The sequence below is a fragment of the Monodon monoceros genome, unplaced genomic scaffold (assembly GCF_005190385.1).
Source record: "Monodon monoceros isolate NGI ecotype Baffin Bay Population unplaced genomic scaffold, NGI_Narwhal_1 Super_Scaffold_15, whole genome shotgun sequence".
Taxonomy (NCBI): Eukaryota; Metazoa; Chordata; class Mammalia; order Artiodactyla; family Monodontidae; genus Monodon; species Monodon monoceros.
Genome location: NW_021703771.1, coordinates 73,934,376 through 73,950,379, shown reverse-complemented (window position 1 = coordinate 73,950,379; position 16,004 = coordinate 73,934,376). Strand labels below are relative to the sequence as shown.

General features: G+C 45.5%; 1 protein-coding gene across 5 annotated transcripts in view; it reads right to left on the bottom strand.

Annotated features, from left to right (window-relative positions):
• MTHFD1L (methylenetetrahydrofolate dehydrogenase (NADP+ dependent) 1 like) overlaps positions 1-16,004 on the bottom strand; it is a 196,375-nt gene that overhangs the window by 38,576 nt on the left and 141,795 nt on the right. For 3 of the 5 annotated variants that reach the window (XM_029223967.1, XM_029223965.1, XM_029223966.1), the window contains 2 exons: positions 13,686-13,793; positions 11,410-11,562 (listed from right to left, as the gene is read on the bottom strand). In XM_029223967.1, the coding sequence (XP_029079800.1) occupies positions 11,410-11,562; positions 13,686-13,793 (261 nt within the window). Of the gene's footprint in view, positions 1-11,409; positions 11,563-13,685; positions 13,794-16,004 lie in introns of those variants that run through there. The other 2 variants (XR_003793716.1, XR_003793717.1) reach the window with 2 other exon arrangements.

Sequence of the window (16,004 nt, the reverse complement as noted above, 5' to 3'; positions counted from 1 at the left end):
CACATGGCATCGGAAATACACAGACTGACCTACTGAAAAGAAAATATCAAGATATTCAAAATTTAAGTTATTCTTGTGCAAAGATCTCATAAACCTTAATATTCATGGAGCGCTGGAACTCTCCTTGGCCATTTATCACTAACTTGGCTCACAGGGCTGGTACGAGGGGTAATGAATGAGTTCATCTACATAAAGCATTGGGAAGAGTGTCTGGCCTGTAGTAAGAACAGCTATTACTTATTATTATTATTATTACTACTATTATTATTCCCACTGAAATGAGGGCTGAGATTCATTAACACAAAATGTGACAAGCAGTTTCCACACAAACGGCGGTATGCCAAGTGATACAGCTTGGTGAGATATTCGATCTGTAAGTCCATATCTAAACACGTTAAGAAAAATATATTTAGACCTGATTTATAGCATTGCTGGTCAGTAACTGGTTTGAAAAGAAGGGCTACGGCACTGACCCCGAAAGGCTGGAGTTACAAGCAGATAAGATAGGTGGGCATTTGAGCCTGTCCCCTTAGTTTCTTACAAGATGTGCTTTTCCAGACTGGGACTGGAGTGGAGATCCTGATACTGAGAGGTCACATCGGCAGAGGACACCTTAAGGACCCCCGTGCCCTCCGCGCAGCTGGCTGACCCCCTCACACTGGGTTGGCTCAGCCGTATGTTCTACACTGGACTCCCCAGTGTGGACAGATCAAGGGAACCAAAGGCAGGGTCTCTACCCTGGGGAGGCCTGGATTAACAGGAGACACTGGGTAAGGCGACTTGATAAAGGATAGGACACCCAAAGGAAATAACTGCAAGAGATCTTAGCTGGGTAGAGCTGGCAGCACAAAGGCAGAGGTGTGCTTGAGTGAGAAATGCAGTGTTGGGAGGTGAGTAGGGGGTCACAATGCCAGTCCTGGGGGAAGGTTCTGGAGTGAGTAAATATGTCTTCAGGGAAGAAACACAGATAAATTTGAGAACTGGATGATGGATTTTGGAAGGTACGAAGAAGCATGGGGGTTACCCAGTGACTTTCACAGGCTTTACACTCCCCAGAGCTGATTCTTGGGGCTGGGTTAAGTCTCAAACAGGAGACTGACATACACTATGGATTCAGCTTGTATTCTTAGCCCTAGGTTTCCCCCTCAGCACACTGGCCAAGGGCACATACATAATGCAGGTACCCCTGGAAATCCTTACAGAAGGGTGGCAATGTGACTATGAATTTTCATTCTGGGTCTTCCAGGGACTATATATATAAATACCTCCGTTTGATCACTTAACTCAACATAAATTATTTCTCTAATACCTACTTTATACTTGTTCCCTGATTTAATTAGATCTGGCTATAGTCACTGGTATAAAATGTTTTGAATTTTCAATGATACCCAGAAAACAGCAGGGGGAACCAACTTTTCCAAAAGCAGTATACCACAAATGTTTTACAGGGACATATACTATTTTTATTTTAACGTTTAATCTGATGTCCATGGGTGGATACTCTGATGAACACATACATGGTTAAGCCTGTGAACTGCTATGAGCTCCAGATAACATCAACCATACTCCTCCCTCAAATTACAATCCCAGTTGAAAGCGCCATATTTTTCTTCTAAATCTAGCTTTTCTTCCTGTTCATTCATTCCCACCAAATGCTCCAACTGACTCTGACGGTGGCCCATTTATTTAATTTGAAAGCTGGTATTTTGGTTTGTATTAATTTTATTACCCTTTCTTAAACTGCTTAGCTGCTTCTGACTATATGCCTCTTAGTACAGACTAGGATAACAAAGTAAACAAATGCAACCAAGAGGCATAGAATAAAGAGAAGTGCCACGAGTACCAGATACTTTTATGGGTGTCTTTCTGACTTGCGTATATCTTGATTGGCAATTTTATGCTCTGAATCCAAACTACTAAATGTGGCAGGAAACAAGTAGGCTAGAGATGGAAGTGGAAAAGGAATGGGCCAATTTCATCAATCCCCAGAGAAAACAAAAGGTCAATACCCTGATGATAGGGGTGGACACTTAAGCGCCACAAGTACCCTTTTCTAGGTTCATAGAAAATAAGAAAGACAGAGCCTACACATAGGGATTACTAGTGGAAGGTTAAAAGTTTAAGCCAATTAAAAAATAATTAACTCAATAATAGAAATATCTGGTAACGTTATTACTCAGCACGTTTCCCTGGCTGAGGCTGATTTCATTTGAAGTAATTTTATATTTATGCTAAAAATATATTAGCATTGGGCTTCCCTGGTGGTGCAGTGGTTGAGAATCCGCCTGCCAGTGCAGGGGACATGGGTTCGAGCCCTGGTCTGGCAAGATCCTACATGCCACAGAGCAACTAAGCCCATGCGCCACAACTACTGAGCCCGCGTGCCACAACTACTGAAGCCTGCGTGCCTAGAGCCCGTGCTCCGCAACAAGAGAAGCCACAGCAATGAGAAGCCCTCGCACTGCAACGAAGAGTAGCCCCCGCTCGCCGCAACTAGAGAAAGCCCGCACGCAGCAACGAAGACCCAATGTAGCAAAAAATAAAAATAAATAAAATTTAAAAAACCACAATTTTAAAACAAAACAAAACAACATTAGCATCAAACTCAGGGAGAAAAGGTCATTGAAACAAATGGACTAGACCTAGATAACAGTATGTGGTAGAGGGGCAAACATTTTCCTGAGTCACAAAGCTTCCTGTGTCTCATCAATCTGATAAACAGTTTCTGGAAATCGAGAATGTGCTGGTCACTTCCCTTTTGCTGAAACATGCCATACTGAAAAGGCAGGGATGAGTTATCTCCTGCCGGACAACACACGTGTGCCTCTCCTCTGGACGCCGGGAAGGGGGCATGGTCACAGAGCAACTGGGCCACTTGCTGCAGCCACGTCAGGATAAGAGGAAGTGAGGGATGCCTGCTCCAGAGGAAGGGCACGCTTGGGAGAAAGCAGGAAATCCTGATGTAGAGATAAGAAGAGCAGTGGGAGAGAGACCCAAGCTGGGTGGAGAAGAGGAACCCGACCAGGTCCACACAAATGGGGTGAAAGGACACAGCGATACAAAGAAAGTGAGGCCAGATGGGGAGGGGAGGCTTGCGGGCAATGTGTGCAGCGAGTCTGGATTATTTCAAACTAATCACAGAGATTTCAGGTGTCGGGTTAACTGGGGCCAGGGAACATGGGAGTTAGGAAGGTCACTTGAAGAGACTTTTAAAAAATAAGCTAAGAGGGCTTCCCTGGTGGCGCAGTGGTTGAGAGTCCGCCTGCCGATGCAGGGGACACGGGTTCGTGCCCCGGTCTGGGAAGATCCCACATGCCGCGGAGCGGCTGGGCCCGTGAGCCATGGCCGCTGAGCCTGCGCGTCCGGAGCCTGTGCTCCACAACGGGAGAGGCCGCAACAGTGAGAGGCCCGCGTACCGGGGAAAAAAAAAAAAAAAAAAAAAAAAGCTAAGAGTTTCTTTATTTGTCGGGGGGGTGGTGGGTGGTGTGTGTGTGGAAAGTAAGGCAAGAGGAGAGTGAGGGAAAGGAGAGAGGAGGAGTGGATGATTTTGCAGGAAATATGCCCAACGCTGAGCTTCCGACAGACCTTCTGTGTGATCTCACAGGACGGGAAGCTCTTTACAACACGACTGCTTAGCCATCTCATTTAAAGGCAGCTTGGGGGGCCTTCCCTGGTGGCGCAGTGGTGAAGAATCCACCTGCCAATGCAGGGGACACGGGTTCGAGCCCTGGTCCGGGGAGAGATCCCACATGCTGCGGAGCAGCTAAGCTGGTGCGCCACAACTACCGAGCCTGTGCTCTAGAGCTCGCGAGCCACAACTACTGAGCCCACGCGCCACAACTACGGAAGCCTGCATGCCGAGAGCCCGTGCTCTGCAACAAGAGAAGCCACCCAATGAGAAGCCTGCACACTGCAAACAAGAGTAGCCCCCTCTCTGCAACTAGAGAAAGCCCTTGCATAGCAATGAAGACCCAGCGCAGCCAAAAATAAATAAATAAATTTATTTAAAAAAATAAAGGCAGCTTGAGGAGTGAGTGTGTGTACCTGGCCATGAATCTCTGGAAAATGTGAGGAGTAGTGCACTGGGTTGAAACCTACAAGGTCTGAATTAATCCATGCCTAACCAAGTGGACCGAGTTTATAACTATGCATCCCTGAGTAGGGTCGGTGTGCCAGGAGGAAAACATCTCCCCACTGAGCTGCAGAATAACTTCATCACTGACCTGAATCAGATGCAGCGGAAACAAAACATTCAGTACATACTTTTACAGGAGAGGGAGGAGAACGGAAAACAAAGTGAGCTTAACTGAAATGTGAGAAAGAAAACGGCAATGACTTGGCTGGGTGGGGCCCCAGCTTGCGCTTTCACTGGCCCCCGTTCCCCGCAGACCAGTAACTCTCCACCCAGCATTCGCTGTGGATGACATCACTGATTTCCCAAACACGCTCCAGCAGTTTCCTGCTTTCCAGAGTCAAGCTAAGCGAGGTTGTCAGTGGGGCACCTGGGTAGAGATGTGGCCAGGTCAGGTCACAGAGTGGAAATGAAGGCCACACCAGGGCCCGTTTGCTCGTTCAATGAGCTGTTTGTTTTACCGATGATTTTTTAGTCCCCATTCCCTGGACAGATTTCCGTGCTCTGATGGGGCCAGCCCAGACCAATCATGGCATGTACATATATTCAGTGCCCAGGATCACACGGTCTGTTCCAGAAAGAGCACAGGGGCCAAAGTGAAGGGTGTAGGAAGGGACAGGGGAACTGCCCAGTGAGAATCACTGCTCCAGACAGACTGGGAGCTCTGACGCACTGCATCTTACGGCCCCCAGCCTAGATGCTTCTCTCTCCCCATTGGTCTGTGAGGCCAAAGCACTAGGATTCTCTCCACAGTTTCAAGTAGCCACTGTGTCCCCCAGAAAGGCTCTAACTGGCACCGAACACCACGTAAACGCTGTAGGAAGTCTTAATCCCTTCAGGGTAAACTGCAGGATGGCTTAAGCCCAAGATTCCAGCTCATATTCTTGTCCTTAATAACCATTAGGTCCTAATTTTGTGTCCTAAGTTTGTCAATAGAGAAGACTTCATATTCAAGAGGACTTCTAAGTTCCTCTAAGGAGCTAATCTCATTGCCTCGATGTGATATCAAAGGAAAATAGTCCGAGACACCAAAAACTACCTTCAAATGGACTTCTGCTAGGAATTCACATTTGGTTGGACACCTCTCCAAGCCAACTGTCCTGACAACACGTCACTGTGTGAGGAAGCCCCGCACGAAAACAAATTAACATGGAAAAAACGATCTTGCATTTCCTTAGCAGAGTTTGGGGCCAGCAAACATCTGACAAGACTCGACAAACCACACTCAGGAGTGCACTTCTCAGAGGAACATTCCAGCTCTTTTGTCCATTCTTTGGTGTCCCAATTTTCAGGTGTTAAAACACTACAAGAAAGCCAGGAAGGGCAAGATGATTCCACCAGCCTAATCCCGCCTGCCATACGTGTACTCTGACTCCCTTGCAACTAACTGGCCCTGGCTAAACGTTTCCCCAAGTACTCTCAGTTTACCGTTTCTCTATTTATTGTATTTTCATGTTATGAAAGTGACACATCCTTGATGCAGTAATTTGAAATAAGCAGAAAAGAAAAGAAGCTGTTCATAATATCACAGCCCCCTGTCAACATTTTGGTGTCTTTTTAGTCTTTTCTATATGGAATGTAATTTATTTCCCAATAATATAATTTTATAAACTTTCCTTACATATTAATGTTTTTATGTCACAAAATTTATGTCAAATGATTAAACAGCCCTGATAAATTATAAAAACCTAAAGACAATAACAAAGCAATGGGACCACCAGACAAAGACCACCTACTAAACTGGGGAAGGGGTGGGGAATGAGATTGTTTTGGAGAAGTTTTATAAGTTATGAGATTTATTGAGCACTCTAAACCATAAGCTTTGAAAGAATTTTTGGAAACTTAACAGGGTAATCTGTAGAATATAGGGTTGGAAAATCTTAAAAACAGTCTGCTCTTTTCTCCCCACATGGATTTGCTAAACTATTTCTTACAAGGAGAGGTACTAAGTGGTGGTGTGTTGGTCAAGGATTTTATACTCTTTTGTAGCTTTCAATAATATGATGGAAAGAATATATAAGAATAATGTCATTAAAGAGAGGCAAGGATACACACGGAGCTTAGTAGGAATGAAGATATTTTAGGAAGGAAAAATGAGATAGAAAACACTGCCAGTGCACTAAGGATGGGGCAAAGGTCTTAGATGGCCCTAGCTGAGGAACCCATGTATGACTGGGTGCTTCTATAAAAACAGCACCGGGGGCTTCCTTGGTGGCGCAGTGGTTGAGAGTCCGCCTGCCGATGCAAGGGACGCAGGTTTGTGCCCCGGTCCGGGAAGATCCCACATGCCGCGGAGCGGCTGGGCCCGTGAGCCGTGGCCGCTGAGCCTGCGCGTCCGGAGCCTGTGCTCCGCAACGGGAGAGGCCACAACAGTGAGAGGCCCACGTACCGCAAAAAAAAAAAAAAAAAAAACACCGCACCAGGAAGTGAAATGTACTGGTAAAGTGTCTGCACCAACTGGAGGTCACAAATTGGTGATCAACTCCAATTAAAGCAGTAACTAAATAAAACATGATGAAATCATTCAGTGGTAGAAAACTTTGGCCTATAAGTAAGGATGGAAGGTAACGTAAATATTTAGAAAGCTAAATCTGGAGGGAAAAAAACCAAACTCTCCAGCACTTCACTGTGCGACCTGCCAAAGTCAGCAAAGCTGGAGATGTTTATTGTTTGAGGAGGGACATGCTTGTGTTGAGATCCTCCACTTTTAGACCTACTAGGTAGCCAGGAGGACGGGCGTCCCCTGAGGACACACCAGAAGGGATTTCTCCTTTGCTATAAAGCCCACGGTGTTCTGCACATGTATGATTTTGCTTGCCAGCATCTGCCATAAGGCCCCTCAGGAGAGGACTGGAGCTTGTTCACCTCCATGTGGTTTACGGCACCTCCCACCCGACAGGTATAAATGAATGCATGAATGAATGAACGAGCAATGCAGAAAAACTGAGGGGTTTTCTGATTTTGAGGTCTCAGTTTGGGCTTTTTTCCTGGAGGGGAGAGACGGATGTGTGCTTCAGAGGCACTCAGATAAGCCCGTGTTGAGTCAGGGTGATCCATCAGGCTAGAATTTTCCCACCTGCAGGAGCCAGTCCCCCCCGTGTCCCCATCCCCCTTTGCCTCGGTCATCTCAGCAGGAAATTACTACACTGTGTCTCCCACATGGATGATGAATCTTAGAAGCATTCTCACAGGCTGTGGCAGGGCCCCGGACGGGGTCAAGTAAAAGTAAATACCAGCCCTTATTAGGCGATCCTGGCCTCCTGCAGTGCGTTTGCCCCGGACACCAGCGGCTTCCTGCTCTGTCACAGAAAGCAGACCGCAGGTCACCGCCTCCACGTGATGCTTCCTGACCTCCAGGAACTGCTTCCTTCCTCGCTCCTCACGAGGTTGTTTTGGAGGATTTTACCGCAGGGCCCTGCCGCTTACGGCTCCACCCGGGGGTGGAGGCACGGGACCTCCTCAGGGAACCCAGGCAGCCGGAGGCCACCCCTCGAGGACTGCTCACACCTTCATTTTCTAACTACCAGCCCGGCGTCCAGGAGGAGCAGAGGGGCGGAGGGATGGACTAGTGGTCATGCACATACACACAAGCTGTGGCTGATGGAACCCTGGCTTTCCAGAACTGGTCTTACAAGGCTGTGGATGTGAGGGTATTAGTTGAGGTGGGAGGAGACTCACAAGCATCTATTTGCTTAGTGACCCCACAGATTTAAAATTATGATTGGTATTTAATGACTCTTAAATGCTCAGATACTCAGAAGGTATCATTTATTGACTCACAATTTTTTATACCAAACCACTGTCTTTGTTAATTCCCTTCTATCTACCTTTACTGGCTGCCTAAAGTGGAGAAAGCTGCTTTACTGGGGGCTCCCCACGGCATGGAGCACAGGGCCACGTGCACGCTCCCTGAATGAATGAATTTGTTGGGAGAACTACTGTAGGATTTCAAATCTGTGCAGGACAAGACAGGGCAGATTAGCTAATTCCCTCCTCAGTTGTGTCCACTGTTCCATGCTCTTTGGGACCCTCGTGGCTGCTTGTCCCTGGCCCCTCTGGGCGGGTACTACCCGGCTGTGCTCTGCTAAGCAAAGGCCTTCATGGACTGAAGACCAGATCTTTGGCCCTGAGGAGCTGCCATCAGGGAGGCCATTCTAAGGAATATAAAGCAAGCTCTCCTCGTGTTTTTGTTAACTGAGGTAAGATTAAATTATACTCAATAAATTTTACCCTTTAAAAACGTGTAGGTCTATGAGTTTTGACACATGTATACAGTCATGGATCCACCACCACAATTAAAATATAGAGCAGGCGTCCCCAACCCCTAGGCCATGGAACGGTATCAGTCCACGGCCTGTTAGGAACCTGGCTGCACAGCAGGAGGTGAGTGGCAAGGGAGCGAGCGAAGCTTCATCTGCTGTTCCCCATTGCTCCCCATTTTGCTCGCACTACAGCCTGAAACGTCCCCCCTCCCCCATCCGTGGAAAAACTGTCTTCCATGAAACTGGTCCCTGGTGCCAAAAAGGTTGGGGACCGCTGATATAGAGTATTTCCATCACCCACAAAAGGTCGCTGGTGCCCCTCTGCAATCTGTCCCCTCTCCCCGTCTGCCCCCTGGACCACTGATCTGAATTTTTTTTTACCTTCAGTTGCACCTTTTCTAAAATTACCATTCAGAACCTGTTTTATTTGAACCCTTCTCCCTCTTCCAGCACTGTCGCTATGCCTCCCTCAATGGGAAACTCCACCACCAGCTCCTGCGGTTACTCTCTGGTCTACCTGTGCCACCTACGATGGTTCTGCCCAGACCCTCGAGGGCTCCTGTTACCCCGTTGGCACTGGAAACATGGCAGTTTTCCTAGTACCATCCTTTACCGCTTATTTCTCTAGTGCATATCCTTGCTTCTCCCCTGTGTCCACCCTCATGTATATTCTTAAAGCTCTCAGGGCCTTCTTCCTGCCTGTTCCTTTCTTCTGAGTGCTGTGTCTGTGTTTCTCATGGATTCACAGACCATTTTATAGATCCTATGAGCCCTTTCAGCTCTCTACATCCTGGCCAGACGCATTTCTGGCCCTGCCCATCTGTCTTCTTGACTGTGTTCCTTCCGCGACGGACAGCATTGCCGTCTACACTCAGGCTAGAAGTGTCCTTTGTCCCGAGCCTCACGTGCAGGTGGCTACCTTCAAAATATACCTCGAGGGCTTCCCTGGTGGCGCAGTGGTTGAGAGTCCGCCTGCTGAGGCAAGGGACACAGGTTCGTGCCCCGGTCCGGGAAGATCCCACATGCCGCGGAGCGGCTGGGCCCGTGAGCCATGGCCGCTGAGCCTGCGCGTCTGGAGCCTGTGCTCCGCAACGGGAGAGGCCCCAACAGTGAGAGGCCCGCGTACCACAAAATAAATAAGTAAATAAATAAAAATATACCTCGAATTCGTCTCTACTCCCCATATTTACTTCTACGGCTGCCATGCCAACCTTGATTACCTCTGGCCTCAGCCGATGTCTCCCTGGGTCTGGTTCTCTTTCCTCTAAACATTCTCCACTTTGCTACCAGAGCTGTTTTTCTAAAATATAAATCAGACATTTTTCTTTTCCAGTGGTGAGGACCCTGGGCTTTCACTTCTGAGGGTGCAGGTTCGATCCCTGGTGGGGGAACTAGGATCCCGCAAGCCATGTGGCGCGGCCAAAAAAAAAAAAAAAAAAAGAGAGAAAGAATAAAAACCAGGCATGAAACCCACCTTACTGTAACTCCCCAGTGTGCATGGGATAAAATCCAAGGTCTTTAAGATGGCAGCTGAGATCCTTAACAGTTTGTTGCTACCCTAATCCCATTTCTCAGCCTCTCAACCCCTGTCTGGTTCCAGCCACACTGGACCAAGCTGGGAAGGGTACCATGTATTTCTGTGCCTTTGAGTCAAAATTCACCGTTTCCCCAGTTCAGAGGTTGATTCTCTTTTTCTTCCACACACCCCCTGCCCCCAACCTGGTAAGAAATAGCTACTGCCTCCCCGGTGCCCTGAGAGTATTTCAAACGCCAACACCAACACCACACGTACTGGATGCCTCTGTGCTGTTCAGCCCGCTGCGCCTCTTAGTACATCCTCACAGCTACTCCTCTTAGTATCTCTGTGCATCATGGGCATTAAGAATTCAAAAAACGCTTATTGAAAACACTTTGCCCAATATCAGACGAAACGTGTAAACATGAAGGCAAGCAACTCTGTACTCATTATGCACTTTTTACCCATCCATTGCCTAAACAACAGAGCCACATGGCTTATTTTAAAAACTGCTATGTTTCCCGTTTGGACTTGGATCAGCTTGTAACAACAATGACAGCAACAGAGATGATCAAGATTTTTTGTGCTGAATCTAATCCAGGGGCATCCCATGATGAGAAGACAAACCAAGGGAAACCACCATATCTCTGTGTGGCTATAATGAAGCATTTTATGTGGATTTTAAGTGCTTTGATAAGCTTTCACTTCCGTGCTATCTCCCCTCCGTCCAAAGAGAAGCTTTGAAATAACAGTAACCATCCCATAGCAACAATGTCCCGCCACAACAAGGTCAAAAACGAGAACTCATGTGATTTGCTCATTTTCTTAGGCAGAGCTCCCCCTTTAAGGTGCTGACAAAGAGGTGAAGGCTGAAAGACTGATCTCCCCAGCCCTGGGGTGGGGGGCTGGTCCTGTCTCTTGGACATGGTGGTGGCCTCCATCTATCCCACCGCAGTGAAGTCTTATCATTCTGAGGGCAGTGATGTGAAGATCCGGAAGCCCTACACTAAGCCACCCCACCACTTCAACAGCAGACTGGCTCCTCCCAAATTATTCTCTTCCATGTTCTATGAGAGGGGAATCGACTTTATGACTCAAGGGATCCTGAAGACAGGGCAGATTAGGAACTGCCGATGCAGGGGACACGGGTTCGTGCCCCGGTCCGGGAGGATCCCACATGCCGCGGGATCGCGGAGCGGCTGGGCCCGTGAGCCATGGCTGCTGAGCCTGCGCGTCTGGAGCCTGTGCTCCGCAACGGGAGAGGCCACAACAGTGAGAGGCCCGCGTACCGCAAGAAAAAAAAAAAGATAAAGAAAAGAAAAATTCAAACCCTGATGGCAGGTGCATTTTTCACCGTGGAAGAGAGTATTTAGGAAAAGAGCAAATACTATTAATTACTTCCCAATACCCAATCTGTAAGGCATTCCCAGAGCATAAGGATTTCAGGCATCATGACAACACAGACTGGGGGAGGTTTCTGGAGAATGTTACACACTCACCGTTCCAACCAATGGGTAAATGAACCCAGCGCCTATGCTGGCCCGTACGTCACTAATGGGTAGAATGAAATCCTTGGGTACGCCTTTCTTGTCAGGTTGGTGAGACAGGGAAAGGTGGGTCTTAGCCATGCAGATGGGCAAATTTCCAAAACCCTGTAAGAAAGGAAAGGAAAGGTGTTCCTTGAGCATAAACGTTCCTGTACTTGTTTGACCTGCACTCCACAGAATCCCCACGACTCAGATCCACACATACAACAGTGCTTGTTACTACTTGTTCACTGAACAAGAAGATGGGACAAAAACTCGTCTGCACGAGACCATCACCTGGCAAGCTAAGGGTGTCTATTACGTACTTTGGATAATTCTTGTTACAGAAAGGCAGCATTATGTGTGTCTTTGAGGAAAAGGTGGTTATTTGCAGGCAAGCAAGTAACTGCAGGCAGCAGCAGCAGCTGTAGAAACCACTTTCTAAGGATATTAATATCCGGCACTCAGAAAGGTAACCTGGAGAAAGGCTTTGTAACAAGGCTTTTTAGTCCCGTTGTTCGCTCATTCTTAGAGGCTGTCAGGAAGCAAAGAGCCTCTTTGTGTTGTTTTATGAATCATGGCTATTTGATCTGCGATTACATTATATGAACTAAGATGAGGTCACTATTTAAGCCTCTTATTTTTAAGGACCAAAGGCGATGCCTGACCCAGAGTTCCAAAGGTGAAAGGGGAGGCAGTCACATGTGGGGTCTCACAAAAAGGACAGTGTCCTCACTGCCTGGTCCCGATTAAGGGTACACAGTGCCTCCTTAGAGACTTTGCTAATTAACTGCAAGCACATACTTGACGCATAACTTTTAAGGAACATTCCCTCGGTGGACAGACAGAGATAAAAGGAATGCAATCTTCAGAGGTAACCCACGCAGAATTTCTTATGATTCAACCTAGAACTATTTGGAAGATTTCAGAGTACTGTCAACTGGGGTTGGGGGTGGGGTGTTCCCTTTACTCTTAGATACGGATCAGAAATCTGCTGGGTGGCGATCACAATTCCCCTACAGAAATGGTGCCCAGAATTGTGGGTTTCAGAGATCAATCAAATATTGACATAATTTTTATGAACTGATATGGGTTTGCCAATTTAAAAGTTTGCCAGTAAGAATATATTTTTTAAGAACCCAATATGCTATATACCATCACCATATTACTTCACAAAAGAAAGAAGATTTTAAGCCTGAGAAAACATCAGGAAGGACCTAATATTCGAATCAATGATAGTCCTTAAATAGCATTATTAAAAACTTATTAAAAAAAAACACCTTATGACAATGACCTTATTTTACTCATTTCATTGCACATGAGTGAAAATTTCACTGCAGAACAATGCCAGTGTGTACAGCAATGTTTGAGGATCATTTATTAAAAAGCACAAGCCAAGAGCATTCTAAGCTCTTGGAAAATCCTAAGAAGAAATGAATTGCTGACTATCTTACCAAACCTGGGAGAATACCCTGGCTAGTGCTGGTAGCATAGGACAAAATATTAAATATGCTTTAAAAATAGAATTTAGGAGTTGGGGGGTTAAAAAAAATAGATCAGTGATACCCATCATGAAGCTCTTTTGCCAGCAAGCTCTTGAAGAGCTCTGACTTCTATCTGATCACAGCAAACTGGAGGGGGTGTTTGAGGCACATGGCCCCTTTGGTTAAGGTGGCCGAACACGCTGCAGTGGAGCCTAATCGACATGACCATTACAGGACTAGACTCTCGCTGCTGAATCTTGGCCATGTGCACGGCAGAAGGTGATGGAGCCTTCAGCCATTGTGGACAGTCTCAGCACCAAGCCGATGAAGCACTTGTATAAGAAAGAATACCAAGCACCCCCAACTTTGTGTGCTGCAGTCCTTGACTAACCTGGCACCATGCTACCATTTTTAAGACAGTAAGAGGAAGCACTACAGATTATTTAACTCTTGACTCCACTGCTGCACATCCAAGAACAGTTTCAATGTTTCTGGCTGACTAGCAGGGGCTAAAGATCTCACACACACAGATAAACATGGACACTACCTGTATTAGACAAATTTATAACCATAAAAGTCAATGATGTATGTACTCTCACCATAATTACAGTTAACGTCCTACCCAAGGACATTAATTCAATTTTTGTAGACCACAGAGTAGATTAAGCCAAGTTCAGCTGGTGGGACATACACCAGCTCTCGAGTCAAGGTGAATAATTTCAAAAGCCTAAGCTGGATTTACCCCCCTAAATGCACAACTTTTACCTGTTCCGTGTAACGATCTATTTTGGATTGTGCCTCCGGAGACAGTTCAATATCTTCGGCTCCATAGACAGCCTGGGCGATGGTTCTTATCTTTTCCACAATTGGAAGCTGGGAAAACACAAATGACAACAAAATCGTTACCTTCAAGCTGGTTAAAGAATTAAGGGAGAGCTTAGTGAGATTTTCTGTAATTGCTTAAAATTCACTACCAGATTCCCTCCTCATCAGCTGTAGTATTTGAAGCAAACACTTTCCTCTTCTATCATCCTTAATGTCCTGAAATTTTCAGATCAGAGATCAACCAGCAAGTAAGAAGCCTTAGATGTTCAGCCAGTTCAGAGGCTGCTTATCTAGTTAAATCATTCTTATCCACTGCATCCTTTTAAAAAATGTAGTTTATACTATGCTTTTTAGTGATCTTTTAAGTCAGAACATAAGTCTCCTAACTAAACAGTGCTGGTGTTTAAGTGGGTCTCAACTTGGGTTATATGACAGAAATGTAGCAGTTCTAAAGGACACATTTTTTTTTTTTTTTGGTGAGCAGGAATGGGTTGAGATTTTAATATAAATGCTAATGTGATCAAACACTTTATTGGAAAACCAGAGGTTGAACCTAGTGTCACTTTAGCAAATTATGAGACAACAAGGAGAATGGGAAAAATCTGAGAAGACTAGATATGGGCAAATAAGTGTGTGGGGAGGAGATGGAAAAATCTTCCACAATGTTGGATGCAACACTTGGATATAGGTTGCTAGTGAAATACTAAAAGTGGCCTTCAGAAACAAGGATGGTTCATTAGGAAAGGAATGTGCCATGGATAAAGTGATTCTTAATTCAAGCAAAGCATTTGACAAAATTGTTCCTAATTTCACTGTGGGTAGAAAACACATAGGTATAATGAAGACGGTTGGTGGATGTACTGTTCAGTGAAGGGCTGCTGGACCAAGTGCTGATGGAATGGACGTCAGCCAAGGGGCAGAAGCCTCTCATGGCCCACCTCAAGGACTCTGCTGGGCAGTGGCAAATTTGCATGAATTACTGCTGATATATACCTAACAGGAGAAAATAAAAGCTAGCTCTGCTCTGCCAATCTGATAGTACCCCAAATTACTTTAAAATGTATTTTTTATTACTACAGTTTTTATTACTGTAGAGTTGCTCTGTGGTCTGGAACTGAAATACTGGATGTTTCAACAAATAAAAAAGAAATGAAGGTGCAGGTCATTATGATCTTTCGCTGAAGGACATAAAAGAGGATCTGAATCAATGGAGAGAAATACTTTGTTCATGGGTGAGGAGATGCAATACTGAACAGAGGTCGGTCTCCCAAACTTAATCTATTAGTTCAATCCAATTCCAATAAAAATCTCACGAGCACTTAGGTTACTTGGCCAACCAATTTTAAAATTCATAATGAAGAGTAACGGCATAAATAGGTAAGATAACTTCAAAAATAAATAAAACCAAAAGAACAAAGATAAGGGACCTGCCATACCAGGTATCAATCATACCACAAAACTATGCTGATTAATTCCATGTGGTATCGGCACAGGACGAGATGATTAATCAAGGGAAGAAGACAAAGAACACAGAAGGACACCTCAGCAGGTGTGGGACAGTATATAGTAGACATGGCACAAAACAGGGAAAGGACTGACTATTCAACTGACTTTTGGCTGGAGAAATAAAATTAAATTCCTGCCTTACACCAGGCCCCTAAATAAGTCCAATACGGAACAAAGGCAAAATCTTCAAAATCAAAACTCTACATATTGGGGGAAAAAATTGGGGAACTCTCTTTATTATCCTGAGGTACGGAAGGATTTCTTAAACAAGGTAACAACAGACTCCGCCTTAAAGGAAATGATTTATAGACCTGACATCAAAACTTAAAGTTCCTTGTATTAAAAAAAAAAAAGACATCAGAAATAAGGATAAAGCATAAGGAACAGTCTGGGAGAAGATGCTTGCAAATATTTAAAAGATTAGTTACTAGAATGCATAAAACTCCCACAAATTCAGAAAAAGACAAACAAATATTTAATACTAGGCAAAAGAGTGACTAATGACAATATGAAAAAATGCCCAATCTCATTAGTGATCAAGGAAAGGCAAATTAAAATGATGAAAAACCAATTTACAACCGTGAGATCAGCAAGACTGAAAGTATGAGAATTTCAAGTGTGGGTGAGGATGTGGGGAAGACGACCCTTCAAAGTGCTCTTGGTTGAGATGTTAAAGGTCTCGCCTACCATGACAGCTTCCTAACTGGTTTCTTCACTTCTAACACCACCCCCCCCACTCTACTGCAAGTCTAA